This window comes from Tripterygium wilfordii, chromosome 6 (assembly GCF_013401445.1).
Source record: "Tripterygium wilfordii isolate XIE 37 chromosome 6, ASM1340144v1, whole genome shotgun sequence".
In the NCBI taxonomy this organism is placed as follows: Eukaryota; Viridiplantae; Streptophyta; class Magnoliopsida; order Celastrales; family Celastraceae; genus Tripterygium; species Tripterygium wilfordii.
In genome coordinates this window covers 10003471-10018572 of record NC_052237.1, presented here as the reverse complement: position 1 = coordinate 10018572, position 15102 = coordinate 10003471, and the positions used below count along the sequence as shown (strand labels likewise).

At 35.9% G+C, this 15102-nt stretch overlaps 1 protein-coding gene across 2 annotated transcripts; it reads left to right on the top strand.

Annotated features, from left to right (window-relative positions):
* The first annotated feature begins 828 nt into the window (after positions 1 to 828).
* On the top strand, positions 829 to 13677 carry LOC120000375 (GPI ethanolamine phosphate transferase 1). 2 transcript variants are annotated; one of them, XM_038848440.1, is made up of 18 exons: positions 829 to 1082; positions 3671 to 3862; positions 3989 to 4144; positions 4770 to 5063; positions 5587 to 5804; positions 5906 to 5980; positions 6292 to 6358; positions 6595 to 6917; positions 7990 to 8223; positions 8319 to 8506; positions 9369 to 9510; positions 9604 to 9712; positions 10305 to 10407; positions 10517 to 10706; positions 11805 to 11903; positions 11990 to 12048; positions 12355 to 12460; positions 13256 to 13677. In XM_038848440.1, the coding sequence occupies exons 1-18, from the start codon at positions 848 to 850 to the stop codon at positions 13418 to 13420; spliced, it is 2955 nt and encodes a 984-aa protein (XP_038704368.1). In that variant the 5' UTR covers positions 829 to 847; the 3' UTR covers positions 13421 to 13677. The 2 variants fall into 2 exon arrangements, with proteins under 2 accessions (XP_038704368.1, XP_038704369.1); XM_038848441.1 differs by lacking the exons at positions 829 to 1082; positions 3671 to 3862 and having other exon boundaries at positions 4760 to 5063.
* The last annotated feature ends 1425 nt before the right edge of the window (positions 13678 to 15102 follow it).

Here is a 15102-nt window from a genome sequence, read left to right as displayed (position 1 = left end):
TTTGATACTGTCTTACAATCATACTGCTAATAATGTCATGTGTTATGTGTCTGTCTGTAATCTACCTTCTCTGATTTAATGATATTCTAACAAAATAGTGATTCTTAGAAATTTTATTTACCTTTCCCTTTGTTTATGTAATTGACATCAGTTTCTGTTCTGTTTACACCGATCGTTTAGATATGGAAAGTTAGTGCAGAATATAATTGAGCGCAAATTTCCTAACTAATAATAATTGATTTTTCTAGGCCCAAACTAATATGGGTTAGTGTTGAGAATAAAATCGTGCGGATTTAGACAAGTGACGAATCTAAAAAAAATGGAATGAGGGGACTTGATTAGTGGTGGAGTTAGGAATTTTGGGGAGGGGATCATATGTTGAAGGGGTTCCCAAAAAATTTTTCAGGACTATTTACTACAAAGTGATCACGCATAAAGAAATATCTAGTCATTATATTAAGTAAATATTTGAAATTAAAACATAAAATGTTCATATCAATCAATCTTTGTTGTCTTGTACGAGTGTGTATGAAACTATCAATCAATAATTATAATTTCTATATTAATCATATATATTATATAGTTATTAGAAAAATATAAGTATTTTTGCTAATTTATATACATTATATAAAATGTGTATTGAAAAATATAATTTATTCAAACTTTCTATCAACCAACTAACCAAGTACCAAATCAGGCCCCAATATTTTCAACTAATTGTTTTATATGGGCTGGAGCGCTTTTGTACGGCCCAAATAAGGCCCACTGAACCAAACGGCCTAGAGCCGAAATTGCACAAATTTCCGAAAAGGCAAGGCACCAAGACACGAAAGACGAAAACAGAAACATGCGAGGAGATGGGATCTTGGGGAGAGACGCAGAGGGAAGTAAAGCAGAAGTGACCAGAAAACGAAAATGGCTGAAGAGGCGAGAGAGATGGCTTGTAATTCTTGGTGTGTTCCTTCACGCAGTGTACATGCTAGGCATCTTCGACATCTATTTCAAGACCCCTATCGTCCACGGAATGGATCTCGTCACTCCTCGTTTCTCTGCCCCAGCCAAGCGCCTTGTTCTTCTAGTTGGTAACTTCTTAATCTGCTTTGAAATCTTCGATGCTTAGCTTCAACCAGTAGAGTTTTAGTATCTGATTCTTTTGTGCTTGTTTTATATTTTTAATTGGTCTTAGTAAGCCTCGACCTCACAGGTTTGAATATGGAGCTAGTGGCGTTGCTTATGTTTCTTCGGTTAGTTTCCGATTGTCACTTGAAAGATTTTAAATTAACTTTTTGAAAAATTTTGGTTTTATACTTTTATGCTAGAACATGTTTCCATGGAGCTATATTGCTATTAATAGGAAATGGATAAATATATAGAGGGAAGAAACATTCACCTAAATTTTAGTGACTTCGATGAGGATATGTAAAAAGGAGCGGTGACTAGAGCTAGGACAAACAGAGAAGCTATGAATGGATTTACCATCCGCTGGGTCGCTATAGAAGGATTAAAAGAATTAGTATAGTTTTGGTGGATAGGACTATGTTAGGACTTAAATGAAGTTGGACATCCGGAGAAATATCTTTTAATCTAGGGGCCTTAGAATATGTAAGACAAAAACAAAATATAGGAAGTGTAATTTTAGAAGAGGTCGAAGAAGATTCATAGAGTCTGTAAGAAAGAATGGAAAGAGGCACGAACAAGTGAGACTTTTAAATAATCTACTATGACAGAGTGATGGGGGATGGTGTTTTCCATAGGATTAAAGATGGTTGGTGAAGTGGAAGAACGCATATAGTGTTTGTGAGCAGAGGATACCCTTGAAGCTAATTGTTAGATTTATAAGTCATTTATACATCTTACAATGTCCTGTAGCATGGAATGTCAGCTATTAAGAGACAACATGCTCAAAAGGATGAATCTGCAGAGATGTGCGTGGTGTATTGGATATAGGGGCAGACCCAAAGTGGGTAGGGGTAGGGGAAAACTTATAGGCAATGTAAGTTTGATGGACGGTTGTAATTTTGAAAACTCAGTGGGGAGAGGGGAGATTTTTTGTGGGCAACCCTCAGCATAACATAGGTTTGCCACTGGTTGGAAATTGGAATATGCGGCAGCACTAGGGAAAATATAATAAATGACGAGCTCATTTAATTTGAGGTAGAGATAGCTCTTGGGGAAGATAAATGAGAGAATCATCTAAGATTTTCTGGGCATTTGGGGAAGATAAATGAGAGGAAATCATCTAAGATTTCCTGGGCATTACAATGTCGAGAAGCTGATGCTTTGGTTGAAAAAAGCTGAGAAAATTCAAGTAGGAGATGCTAAATAGAGAAACCGGTGTCTAAAAAAATATGGATATAAGTAATGAATATTGATAAGATTAGCCAAGAGCCCAGCTTTGGCTTTGGATTGGATTGGATTGAATAGCGAAAGAAAATCCTTGTATAGGGGCTTAAATAAGTTTTCCCCATAGTTACCGGGAACGGTCATTACCCCCTCGGGAACGAGACCTGGGACGCCTAAAGTAGCGTCCCAAAATTCTGCCATGAAAAGACCCAAAAATCGATTGAAATGTGAGAACAAAGAAGAGTAGAAGACAGCGTATAGACTGACAGTTCCCAAACCAGAAAAGACCCAAAAATCATACTTGGTTGATGCTTCACGACGTTGGAGAGAAGCGGAAGGCGTGGGAGAGGAGTACTCAAACCAGAGAGAATGCATGAGAGAGACGGTTACTGAGAATGCATGAGAGAGAAACAGTTACTCCATGACAGAATCAGAGAAGGCGCGGTAGAGAAGAGTACCCAAACCAGAGAGGAGTCTTCAGGGCGTTGGGATTGGGAAAGAAGAGTATTTGAACCCTAAATTTGTGGTTATTAAAGCCCACAACTAAACCCTAGAAAATGACGTAAAAATAACAAAGCCCATTAAAATTTATTACCCATTCTCCAAAAATAATATAGAAGCATTGAAATTGTTTTTTCTTGTACTTTAGATTGTAAAATATGTTATATTTAATTTTATATTTCATTCAATATTTAGAAGTGACCCCAATAACTATTCAAACCGTACCACGTTCCCAACTAGCGTACCAATTAAAATACCCCCAAACGTACCACAAATTAATCAAGTGCCGAGCGTACCGAGTTCCTAGTAACTATGGTTTTCCCGATGAATTCATGTAGACAACCGCAAAATGTCAGGGATCAGAGCTCTTTTGATGATGATCTAAAAGAGTATAAGGAAGGTCTTATCTTGTCCAACAAACCATTATTACACTTGACTTCAATTAGAATGCTGAGTTTTATTTTGTATGCTACCCAACGTCCACAATTTGTCTTGGCTCAGTTGGTTGTTGTTATTATGGACAAATAAAGGGTCCATTTCGAGCTCACTTGCAGTTTTAGTTGATGATTGCTTACATCAATAAACAGATTTGGGTTCTGCATTATTTCTGTAGTATATTATGTTAAAATGGAAGGTGTGGTTTTATATAGTATAGAAAACTGGCTTTTCCATTAAAAGAGACAAGCGTACCTTTAATTGGTATTATGAAATGGGATTCAGAGGTGAGATACCTTTTTAAAATTTTTGAATATGCTTCATAGTTAAGGATTCTGTTAGTGTTATTTAATTATTTGTTTTTTTTTGTTGGGGGAAAATGTAAATGCAGCGGATGGGTTGCGTGCCGACAAATTTTTTGAGCCGGACTCAAAAGGAGATTTTAGAGCACCGTTTCTGAGAAGTGTAATTAAAAGGAAAGGTAAATGGGGAGTATCTCATGCTCGGCCTCCCACGGAATCAAGGCCTGGACATGTTGCAATAATAGCTGGTTTCTATGAGGATCCTAGTGCAGTTACTAAAGGTAGTTGTTTTTTTTATCTTATTTTGAGGACCATATCGTGTCTTGTGTTGTGGATTTTTGGTTGTTTTCTTTAATCAGTTTTATCACTTTCTGTGTGCTGAAGTTTTGGCCCCCTTGCATTTGCAGGTTGGAAAGCTAACCCTGTTGAATTTGATTCAGTTTTTAACCGAAGCCGGCATACATTTGCTTTTGGTAGCCCAGACATAATTCCAATATTTTGTGCTTCCTTGCCACATAGCACCTGGAATACCTATCCGCATGAGTTTGAAGACTTCGCAACTGGTTTGGCACAATCCATGAATTCAAATAGTTTTGTTTCATGATATTCGTATTGCAGTGTCATTTTTATCTAGTATAAAGCTAAAGAAGTGCATGTAACAGTTTTGCTTGTAGGTTGTCTCCTTTCTTTGTTAAGAACCATATGCAAGTATTTTTTACTTCTTGCGGCATTTCTTGGTAGTTTCCTTATTTTATATCTATGTTTTGTTGACTTTAAGCCTGTGCATGATGTCAAATCTGCATCCCATCCATTCATTTTAATAATTATTGCCCTAGTCTGGGCAACTATTCAGAAATTTGAATTGGGGATATATGCATCTTAACTAACTTCTTGATGAAATTACTGGTTCTGTACATCTTTCCTTAATGTTTTTTTTCCTAGTTTTACCTTCACAATTTACTCTCATCCATGTCTTTACATGTATTTGGCCATGATAATGTTCATTAATCTCACCTTTTGAGGAAACCTGATAGAATTGAAGGTCCACTCCTGTTCATATTATGTTTAGGAAAAGATGAGCATAAATATTTCCATTTAGAAATTTGTTACATAATACTGTTGGGCTAAAATCAAGCATACATACTTTTCTATTTTTTGATTATTCATGAATGCAATAGTGTAATGCAGATGCCTCTTTTCTGGATGAGTGGTCTTTCAATCAATTTCAGAACCTTCTGAATAGGTCATATGATGACTCAAAGTTGAAGGAGATGCTTCACCAGGATAATCTTGTCATATTTCTCCATCTACTTGGCTGTGATTCAAATGGTCATGCACATCGGCCCTATTCATCAATATACCTCAATAATGTGAAGGTTGTTGACCACATTGCTGAGCGTGTTTTTACCCTCCTTGAAGATTATTTCAAGGACAATCGTACAGCATACATATTTACAGCTGATCATGGAATGAGTGATAAAGGTAGACAGCTTCCATATGCTTCCACTTGTTGTTGTGAATTTCTTTCACTTAAGTATTCAAAAATGTAAGTGTGGGTTAGCATGAAGAGGGCTTACAACCTTGGGTACAAAAATGATTTGCGACCAAGCTGTCTGTGGAATCTTCCATTAACATGTTCAATATAAAGATTAAACACATCTATATCTGTGACGTTCTGAACTGAAGTCATATATGTGCATGTTGTTCATGTCATGGATAAGCATTTCAATTAAAAATTAAACATTTCATTACTTTGTTTTAGAGCGTTTGCGCAGCTGCATAGGCCTACCTATGAATGTTAAGCATTTTGTACTTCAGTCTTCAATTTGCATGCTTTGGACATGATCATCATGAAAGTGTGATAATTGATGTATGTGTTATTAAATTTTAAAATATAATCATTTACCTTAGAGAACCTCTTCTGGTCTTTAAATTGATTTACCTTCTTCACTAAGTTGTTTTGCCTTTTCTGTTAATGCTAACATGTTTGTGAATTTGCTGGTAGGTAGCCATGGAGACGGGCATCCTTCAAACACTGATACTCCCCTTGTTGTTTGGGGAGCAGGAGTTAAATCTCCTGAACAAATCTCTAGTAATGACCATTCCGATCACACTGTACGTTTTATTGATGAACATGCCCATGACATGCCAACACCTATAGAATGGGGCCTAAATGGTATCGAGAGACTGGATGTCAATCAAGCTGATATTGCTCCTCTCATGGTTGTGCAATCTTTTCTCTTTTGTGATCCTTTTCCCTTTGAAAAATTTATATTTCAAGTCTTTTTTTTAATACCAGATATGCTGATTGATTTTTTTGGCAGTCCACACTTCTTGGTTTGCCATGTCCTGTTAATTCAGTTGGGAATCTACCTCTTGGTTATATTAACATGAATAAGGTGGGTTCAGCAAACAGTTCATGAACAATGGGTATATTATTCTAAAATTGTACTTTTGTCTCTTGAATGTGGGCCGCGACCGTGGGTTATTCTCTCTCGATTTATTGCCTTCATTTTTTGAAGCAAATGGGGACTAACTGTGGTAATTGTAGTGAAATGCCAGATTTTAATTAATTTCTTATGATATCTTGGATAAAATATTGGTTTTGCTTTAAGTAATTCGGCTACCATTTTTCGTTTTGGATGAGACCAAGCAAAGCACAACTGATAAGAAAAATAAAGGATATTTTTTTTTCCTTTCTATTGAACAGTCGGAAGAAGTTGAAGCTGTGCTAGCCAATGCAAAGGAAGTTCTCAACCAATTTCTTCGCAAATCACGTATCCTTTTTCATATTAAGTTTTTTCTATGAGTATTTAGCACTGTATCTTTATTTCTTCTTGTTCTCGTATTCTGTTTTTAGTGATCCGACTTAGATTATCGAAATTCTTGTGATATTTCTGTAACATTCAAATTTTACAAAGCTGGAAGACACTATGTTTATGTTTACTAATCTAGTCTCCATACTCTTCGTTTTTCTTCACCTTATTTCATTAGTTTTTCTTGACAAATCTAGAAATAAAGCAGTCACATTCGTTATCTTTTAAGCCCTTCAAAGCACTGGCTCGTTATTCTTCTGTATTGGATCAAATTGAGGCTCTGATATCTGTTGGAAACTATGAAGGAGCTATGAAGCTATCTGAGAATCTCAGAAGCCTGGCATTGCAAGGACTTCACTATTTTCAAACATATGATTGGCTGACGCTGATGTCTGTTATTACTCTTGGGTATATTGGTTGGATGGTTTATCTTATTTTTCACGTGCTGCAGTCTTATACTTCAGTGCCGGGATATATATTTAAGGAGCAAGCAGGCCGCCATGGAAATAATTCCAGAAAAGTAATGTCGATATATTCTTAGTTGTTTTTTTTTTTTTTTTTTTTTTCCCCTAGTATGTGGGGGTAAGGTTTGCTTACATCTTGCGTGTCCCTGACTCTGCCCATTGCGGGAGCCTTGGGCACAGTAGTTGTTTACCTATTATCCAAAGGGAATAAAAAGTAAGAAAGAAAAGCTAAAATAAGTGGAAATGGAACTGGAAGTTATGCTAAATATATTAATTTTGTCCCGTAAAAAGTCTTCACTGTGATGGGCACATTTCTGTAGATTCTCTTCCCTCAGGTTCATATTAGGGTTTGGAATGAGAGATATTTTTGGTGAAGAGTGAGGAATCTCTTGAACATGTATACACATGGGCGCCATGCTCCTTTTTTCTTTTCCCTACATTTAATGTGAGGACAGATACATATCTATCAGATTGATAAAAGCCTTAAACCTGGGGAATGAGCGAGAAGGTCATCTTCTTATCGCTTAATGTTTGTAAAGATCTTATTATTGAGTTGACCCAGGGACTCCAGGCTCCCCTGCATAAAGCAGCTGGAGCCTGGTGGGTAAATGAAAATGATGTATCCTTGTTGATAGACTTTGCAAGTTTTACAAGTTCCAATCCATCTGCTTGCAATGCCTTTATTGTTATTCATCTTCTTCTAACATGTTTGCTAGCCCACAAATCTTCCAAACCAAAAATGACCTTCTGTAATCATTAAGATCTGCTAATTTCTGCCTGTCATGGCCTTTTAAATGGTTTTTTTTGGATGATTTTCCTATCCTCCCGAAAGGCTTATTAGATATATGATGAAAAAATGCGCTGTCATTGTCTGTTGAGTGTTGAGAGCTTTTTCTCTTCACTTTTTTCTTCTGACATGGGAAAATAAATCATCACAAGTTTTCAACTCTATTTCCTACTTCCTTTTAGCTGATGAATAGCTCCTACATGCTTTCTCCTTTTAGACATGCTTTCGGAATATATGTTTCGAGTAAAAATTCATTTTCAACATATTCTGCTTTTAGATTCAATCCTTATGTTTTTCAATTGAAGTTCGCTGTATCTTACATGTCTTATTGTTTATGCCAGGTATACTCATGTGGATGTTTGCTGATGGGAGTAATTTGTGTTCTATTGATTCTGGAGCACTCTCCTCCCCTTTACCATGCATACTTTGCAATGACAGTATTTCTTTGGACACAGATAATTAATGAGTATCATTTCATAAAAGCATTGTGGACATGCCTCTGTGGGAGACCATTCACTCGTATTCTTAAACTTTTAGCCACTTTCGCTCTGTCAATTTTCATTCTTGAATTCCTGGTATTGCTATCAACCATAGTGCAGATTGTAATTCATTCATAAATGGTAAAGGGGTAATCTAGCATTCTGAATAATGTTATCGGTACTTTGTGCAGGTAAATAGCTTCACAGAGAGGAAGCTCTACACTTGGTGTTTCGCAATTGTCGGAATTGTTGCATTTTTTTATCTGTCTAACTTAATTCCAGGGAGATCCGGGATACCAATTTTTGTTTGCTTTGCTTGTTGGTTTTTGTCTGTCTTCACTTTGATGCCAGCAGAGATTCCTGATAATAATCAATTAGTGTAAGTCTGTTGTACGGTCTTCTGTCCTCTTCAAAAAAGTTCATGGTTGGTTTTGTCTTGTTTAATGAAGTGGAATGATATGGTAGTTATGAATCTAGTGAATTTGTGGAGATAAATTATATAAGCAGATCCTTTGAGCATTTCTACTTGGAAAAGAGGTCCCAGGAGTACTTCTCTGGAATTTTAGTTGTTGCACCCTGCGTCTATACGAGGAAGTGAAGTGAATATCTATGAGCAATAGTTCGTTCACATTAGTCATGGAAAATGTTGAACGCATTTAGAAATTTAATGATTTATTATTTTGACATGGCACAAAGGGACCGTTGTGGTTTTAATTCCTAGAAACAGTCTTTCTACATAATATGTTGGAGTAAGGTCTACGTACATCATGCCTTCCTCGACCCTGCTCATTGCGGGAGCCTTGTGCAAGAGAGTTGTTTACCTTCTACTCTCTGAAAGTCTTCCTTTTTCTGGGTGTGTAACATTATTTGGTAATCCATCAAAACGATGATGGAATTGAAGGATAAGTTTCTTTAACTTACATTAAATGAAAAATCAAGTTTCTTTTGATAATAACTTTTTCTGTAGATCAGTTTTTTAAATGAGCTCTTCACCGAAGGACTCAAGTTCATAACTTGCATAAACTTAACTAAAATGATATTATTTATGAAAACTAAGATCACATCGAACAAACTATTGTAATTCATGAGATATGGTTGATAACAGCTACGTAGAGATTGGAAGTGGAGCTATTACCATGATGTAATAATATTAGAAGTACATTATCAACAATCACATGTTCTTGATATTATTTTCATTTGAGCTACTCATGATATATGCTTGATAACGACTATGTTTGTAGAATTGGAAGTGGAGCTATTATCATCATAACTGGAGCAGTTGCAAGGTGGTTGGATATGCATTCTCTAGGGAATAAGTATTGGCTTAGTATTTGTTGTCCTGAAATGAAGAGACCCAGGTTTCCCATGCTCTTTCACTTGCAGGTGTGTAATTGTCTTTAGCTTCTATTGTGATTAGAATTTATACTATATGCTTTTGAACTGTTGAAAAGTTATTTCTTTTCTCCGTGAAACTAGGCACTTTTGGTGGGGTTGGCATCGATGATGGTGTCTTTATCAACATCTCACAGGGCAGAGAAGCAAGAACTGCTTGCATCCCACCAGTTAATAAATTGGTCCATTGCTGGTAGACTTTTTATTTATTTATTTTTTTAACTAGTGCTTCTCGTTTATTTTGTAATACGGAGTCGAGCTTGTCTGAAAACCCAAGTGTCATCTCACACGTAGTATCATGTTCTCATTATTTTCACCATTTTCTACTGTGGTATGCCATTTTGAGAAACTTTGACCTGAGGAATTCTGTTCTAGTTTTTTCCATTAAATGTGGGTTCTATTTCTAAGATAGAATGTTGACTTATGGTGGAACGCATGGGCCATTAAAAGTTTCATGGTATTTCACTGGGAAAGCATAATTTTTTTGTTAAATGCTTGGAAAAAAGATGTAAATGAGTTTATATGAATACTGAATAGTTTAAATTATCTCTCTGGTTGTTTCTGGCATGTGATCTATATTTATAGGTGATAACCGCAGGTCAGTTACAAGGCGTAATATACGTCCAATGTATCTTTTTGTTTAATTAACGAAGTTGCTTAATTGCATATGCATACTTTCTATTCTGTAAGTTTTTGTCCACTTGTTGGCTGCTGCTGCTTGAAGCAGTTAGAATGGTGCCTTACATGTATGACAACATTCACCTGATGTAATTATTTTGTCATAGGTTTTTCGATGGTCCTCCCCTTGTTTTCAGACAACAGTCTTTTGTCCCGGCTCACTTCCATATTCCTTGGGTTTGCACCCACATTCCTTCTTCTCTCTATTGGGTAAATTTCACTTTTCTGTTGCTATAATTATGTCTGACAATCATTACATGTGTAATGCAAAGAGATAAGTTGACGGTGTGTTTCCTTCTTTCTTGTAAAATCTACGCAGGTATGAAGCTGTTTTCTATGGAGCTCTTGGAATTGTACTTGTCGCATGGATACTATTTGAAAACACCCTTTTACATTTAAATCCGGTGAAACCATTGTCTTCATCAATGCAAAACATGGAGGAGCACTTGTTGGCTGAAAATGATGTCAGATACTTGCAGCTATCTGATTTAAGGATCTCATTAACTTTTGTAAGTGGTATCATATTTTCCCTTATTATTTTTCACTTCCTATGACTCCATTGATGATGATTGCAAACTCTTTGCCTGTTCCTTTTCCAGGGACAGAATTCGTTATTTATGACTGAAATGTCTGAAGTTTGTGAATCATATTCCATTATGTATGTCTGGAAAAATGAAATGGAAGTAAATTTAATGTTTTCTTAGATTGTTTAGGGCAATGAGTACCTGTGACATGTGGAAAGGTAAGATGATAATGTCAAGGAGCTCCAATGATTTTTTGTTGTGTAAGTTACATTTGATTAGAAATGATAACGGCAAAAACTGGGAGTTAAGTGGTGGAAGAGGAAGGAAAAAGATGTAGACAACACTGCTTTCTCTTCCTTCTGGCTTGGGCTGGTATGACAAAGATAATTAACATAACTGGAAAAAAGAGCTTCATGTATTGCGGAAGCTAATCCGAAATGTATTAACCTATTTTGATAGGATTGTCCCACATCGAAAGATGTGGGAGCTAAGGTGTTGTTTATAGGGGGAGGTATGGGCCTCCCTTAGTACCCAAGGTTTTCTAGTATGGGCTAGGAGGCCTTGGGTACAGCCGGCCCATATGGGTGGGTGTCGGTTGGGCCTTGGGTGCTGAGCGTGTATGGGCACGACTCTATCAATGGTATCGGAGCATGATCCTGTTGTGCCTTCAACTTGGGACCGTGCCTGCGGAGTGGCCGGCCATGGTGCTCGACCAACGGGGGTGCGCCTGCCGGAGTGGTCGGCCATGGTGCTCGACCAACGTGGGCGTTGGTCTTGAAGGGGAGGGTATTGATAGGATTGTCCCACATCGAAAGATGTGGGAGCTAAGGTGTTGTTTATAGGGGGAGGTATGGGCCTCCCTTAGTACCCAAGGTTTTCTAGTATGGGCTAGGAGGCCTTGGGTACAGCCGGCCCATATGGGTGGGTGTCGGTTGGGCCTTGGGTGCTGAGCGTGTATGGGCACGACTCTATCATATTTCAAGTTAATGTTTTCCTTATTATAGGGATGATTTATGCAGCATGAAATCTTACTTATCCAATGAATATGTTTTCTATTTGACTCTTATGGCTTGTGCTTTTCAGATGGTCTTGTTTAATGTTGCTTTCTTCGGAACGGGTAATTTTGCTAGCATTGCAAGTTTTGAGATTTCATCAGTCTATCGATTCATCACTGTCTTCAGTGTAAGTACAGGTTGAGACCTTGGTAGAATGTGCACTGGCTTCTTTCTAAACATTTCGTACTGATATATAATTTGCTTTAATTGCAGCCATTTCTGATGGCAGCTCTACTAATATTCAAGCTATTTATCCCATTCATGCTTGTCATGTAAGTAATGCCATTCTTACTTGATTGTATTCTACAAGATGGACATCATGAATATACCTTCAGATAACAGCCCAAGCATTTTAAATGTAACTTGAAAGTATATCTGATGAAAATTAAAAACTTCTGGCATCGATGGCATAAATGTTTTTACTTGTATTATTAACTTGTATTCTATCTGGTTTGGTTGAGGTGATAAATTTTGATTGTTGAAATCTTTGCTTTGAACCTACTTAACTTGTATTCTATCTGGTTTGTTGACGTGATAAATTTTGATTGCTGAAATCTTTGCTTTGAACCCAACTGCAGATGTGCGTTCAGTGCAATAACTAAACTTCTTCGTATTCCACGGTTGGGATGCTATTTTCTCGTCGTAGTGTTTTCTGATATAATGACTATCCACTTCTTTTTCCTGGTATGGTCTCTATGTTCTTTAGATTGCACGCACTTGCTACTTTGTACTCCACTGCCCGTCTTCACACTTGTTCCCTAGAAAAGACTACCATGACTTTGGGAATTCAATGCTGAAAAAAAAGAAGTCATCTTTAGTTCTTTATAGTTTAAAAGTCTGACCAGGATTCATCCATATATTGATCACTATATATTCTTTTAATGTTCTAGACACTTCTAATAGAATCAGTTGCTTTCAAGACAGTTAAAAACTTTGTAAGAGTCAACTCTAGCTACAAATACACATAGTGGATTCCCGTTGATTTTATTAGTCTATGTAGTCATCCCCAAGCTTTTGAGATAAAGACTTGGATGATAATGAACTCGCGCTACTAATTGAAATCATCTTCCTTTTCATGTTGTTTAAAAGATTAAGAGTTTTGGTAGTTACAAGCCTTCACAAAGAAAACAATTATTAGAAATTCTTTGCCCTGTGCAGGAAGTCGGAGGCTAAATTGATGTATCAAAAACTTGCCTCTATATCTTGCTTCATTACTGTCTAAATTTTAACCAAAAGAAAAGCTGATTTGAGCATTACATGCCATCAAAACTTCCTGGTAAAGTCAAAAGTGTCTAGAAATTCCTCATCTTAGAAATTCCGGTCATTTGTCTCATTTTAGAAATTCCTCCCCCCATCCCCCCTGCTGTTGTAGAGGAAATGTTACTAAATGAACACTAGTCCTGACCGGAGAGAGAGAGAGAGGGAGCAGACGGTGGATATCTGGCAGCTTCACTGATCTTGCTATTCTTTTGGAAACAGGTCAAAAACACTGGAAGCTGGATGGAAATTGGCAACAGCATCAGTCATTTTGGAATTATGAGCGCCCAAGTGGTGTTTGTGTTGTTTCTTTTTGCACTCACAAATATATACACAAAAGACATCCAAACTAGATTGGCCAAACCATTATCTCAGAAAACTATGTAAGTTACTCAAAATTGGGATTCGAAGTGTCAACTAGCTGCCAGATGTCTCCTGAAGGTGAGATTAGATGTTCTTACTTCTGCCTTTTGATTTTATACTACGTCTATCAATTCTTTTAATTGATTGTCCTTGCTTCTTCTCCATCATGTAATCATTGAGAGGAGGAAGTTAGTGCTTTTCTTCCGAATTACATTGACCCACGGAAGCAGAATTTTGACACAATACTTTTAATTGTTGTCCTACGAGATTGAGTTTCAGCAGTTTTGATATTTACATATTACTGTCAGCACTTATATATTGTTTTCATATTTACATATTACACGCCATGAACAATGCTTGGAAATGCATACATTTTGAGCAGGAAGAAAGAGAATTATGCCGGTGTCTGTTGTCTACTTTTATTGCAGAGTCAGTTCATTAAACTGAGATATAAAAGCAGTCGTTTCATGCTTCGTTCTTTCTTCCTTAACAGAGTTACATGATGATCTATGTTCGTTTTATCGATTGTGCGTATTTTTTTGGTTGGAAAAGGACTATAATACCTTGTGTGATTACTTTGAAGGGTTTGGTATCCCCGTTCTCTCAGAAGTGACTGTTTGAATATATTTCTTTGGTTTCCAATTCATCTTTTCCAATTTGGTTTCCAGTGGAAATATTGGAACAATAAACTTGTGTCCAAAGAATGGCGTTGTTGACGAAGCAACGAGACTTTGGATTTCACAGGTGCTTCAGTTAGTGAAATGACATTAGGTCTCTGATATTTGCACGTCTCAAGTGTTATTTCGTCTCCTTCCACTTTTCCTTTCTAAATATATGTTATGGTCAGCATATGCACCTCAATGCATGTAACGTCACTTCAATTTTTTGTTCTTTCTAGGAACACGGCGTCATATCACCTTTAACAAAAATTTTAAAATACTGATGAAATGTCAGTAATGTTAATGTTCTCTAGTTTCCTGATTCTCTATTCAATTAATAATACATAAGCTTATATACTATATTCTTTACTTTCGTTAAAATAATAATTTATTATGGTTTGTTATTATTTTATTTACTTTTATGATAAGACACCAAATAATGATTGTATTTATTAATAATTAAGTACACGTTGATTATAAAATAATAAAAATTTAATACGAATTAATTTTATCGAAAATTTTGAAATAATTAAAATCTCTATAATATGGAAATATTATAGGGATTTAATAAGTTATTTGTTTACTAATTATGAACTATATATTAATTATAAAATACATAATACAAAAAAATCATAAATATATAAAAGGAGAATTTAAATTAAATAGATTAAAAAAGAATACAAAATATAAAATACAAAAATAACATGTAGCTCATCTGTTTGGTAGCCTATGAGAGCCCAACAGGTTTATTTCATTGATTTAATCAATAGAATAGTTTTATTTGCACTCTTTTATCTTAGAATTTATTGTCCAAAATTTATTGGTTTAATATATATTCTATTATTTTTTAAAGCACAAGTTTAGAATTCATTATTTTATTTCTAAATTCATTTGTTTTCGCAATTTCATTGAAAAAAACAATGAAATTAAGATTTATCCGATAAGACTTATCGACAATGAATCTTGTTAGAAAAAATTTTATACGCTGATTCTGAATATGTAATTTTTGAAAAAATTTAACGTGTATTTTGAGAGTCAAAACGTTTC

Bases quoted from the DNA above. Each gene is read 5' to 3' on its own strand.
- LOC120000375 (XM_038848440.1), top strand. From the start codon at position 848: ATGCGAGGAGATGGGATCTTGGGGAGAGACGCAGAGGGAAGTAAAGCA. The intron at 5,981-6,291 runs GTGGGTTCAGCA...TCTATTGAACAG, and splicing joins GTTATATTAACATGAATAAG to TCGGAAGAAGTTGAAGCTGT. The intron at 8,224-8,318 runs GTATTGCTATCA...TACTTTGTGCAG, and splicing joins TTTTCATTCTTGAATTCCTG to GTAAATAGCTTCACAGAGAG.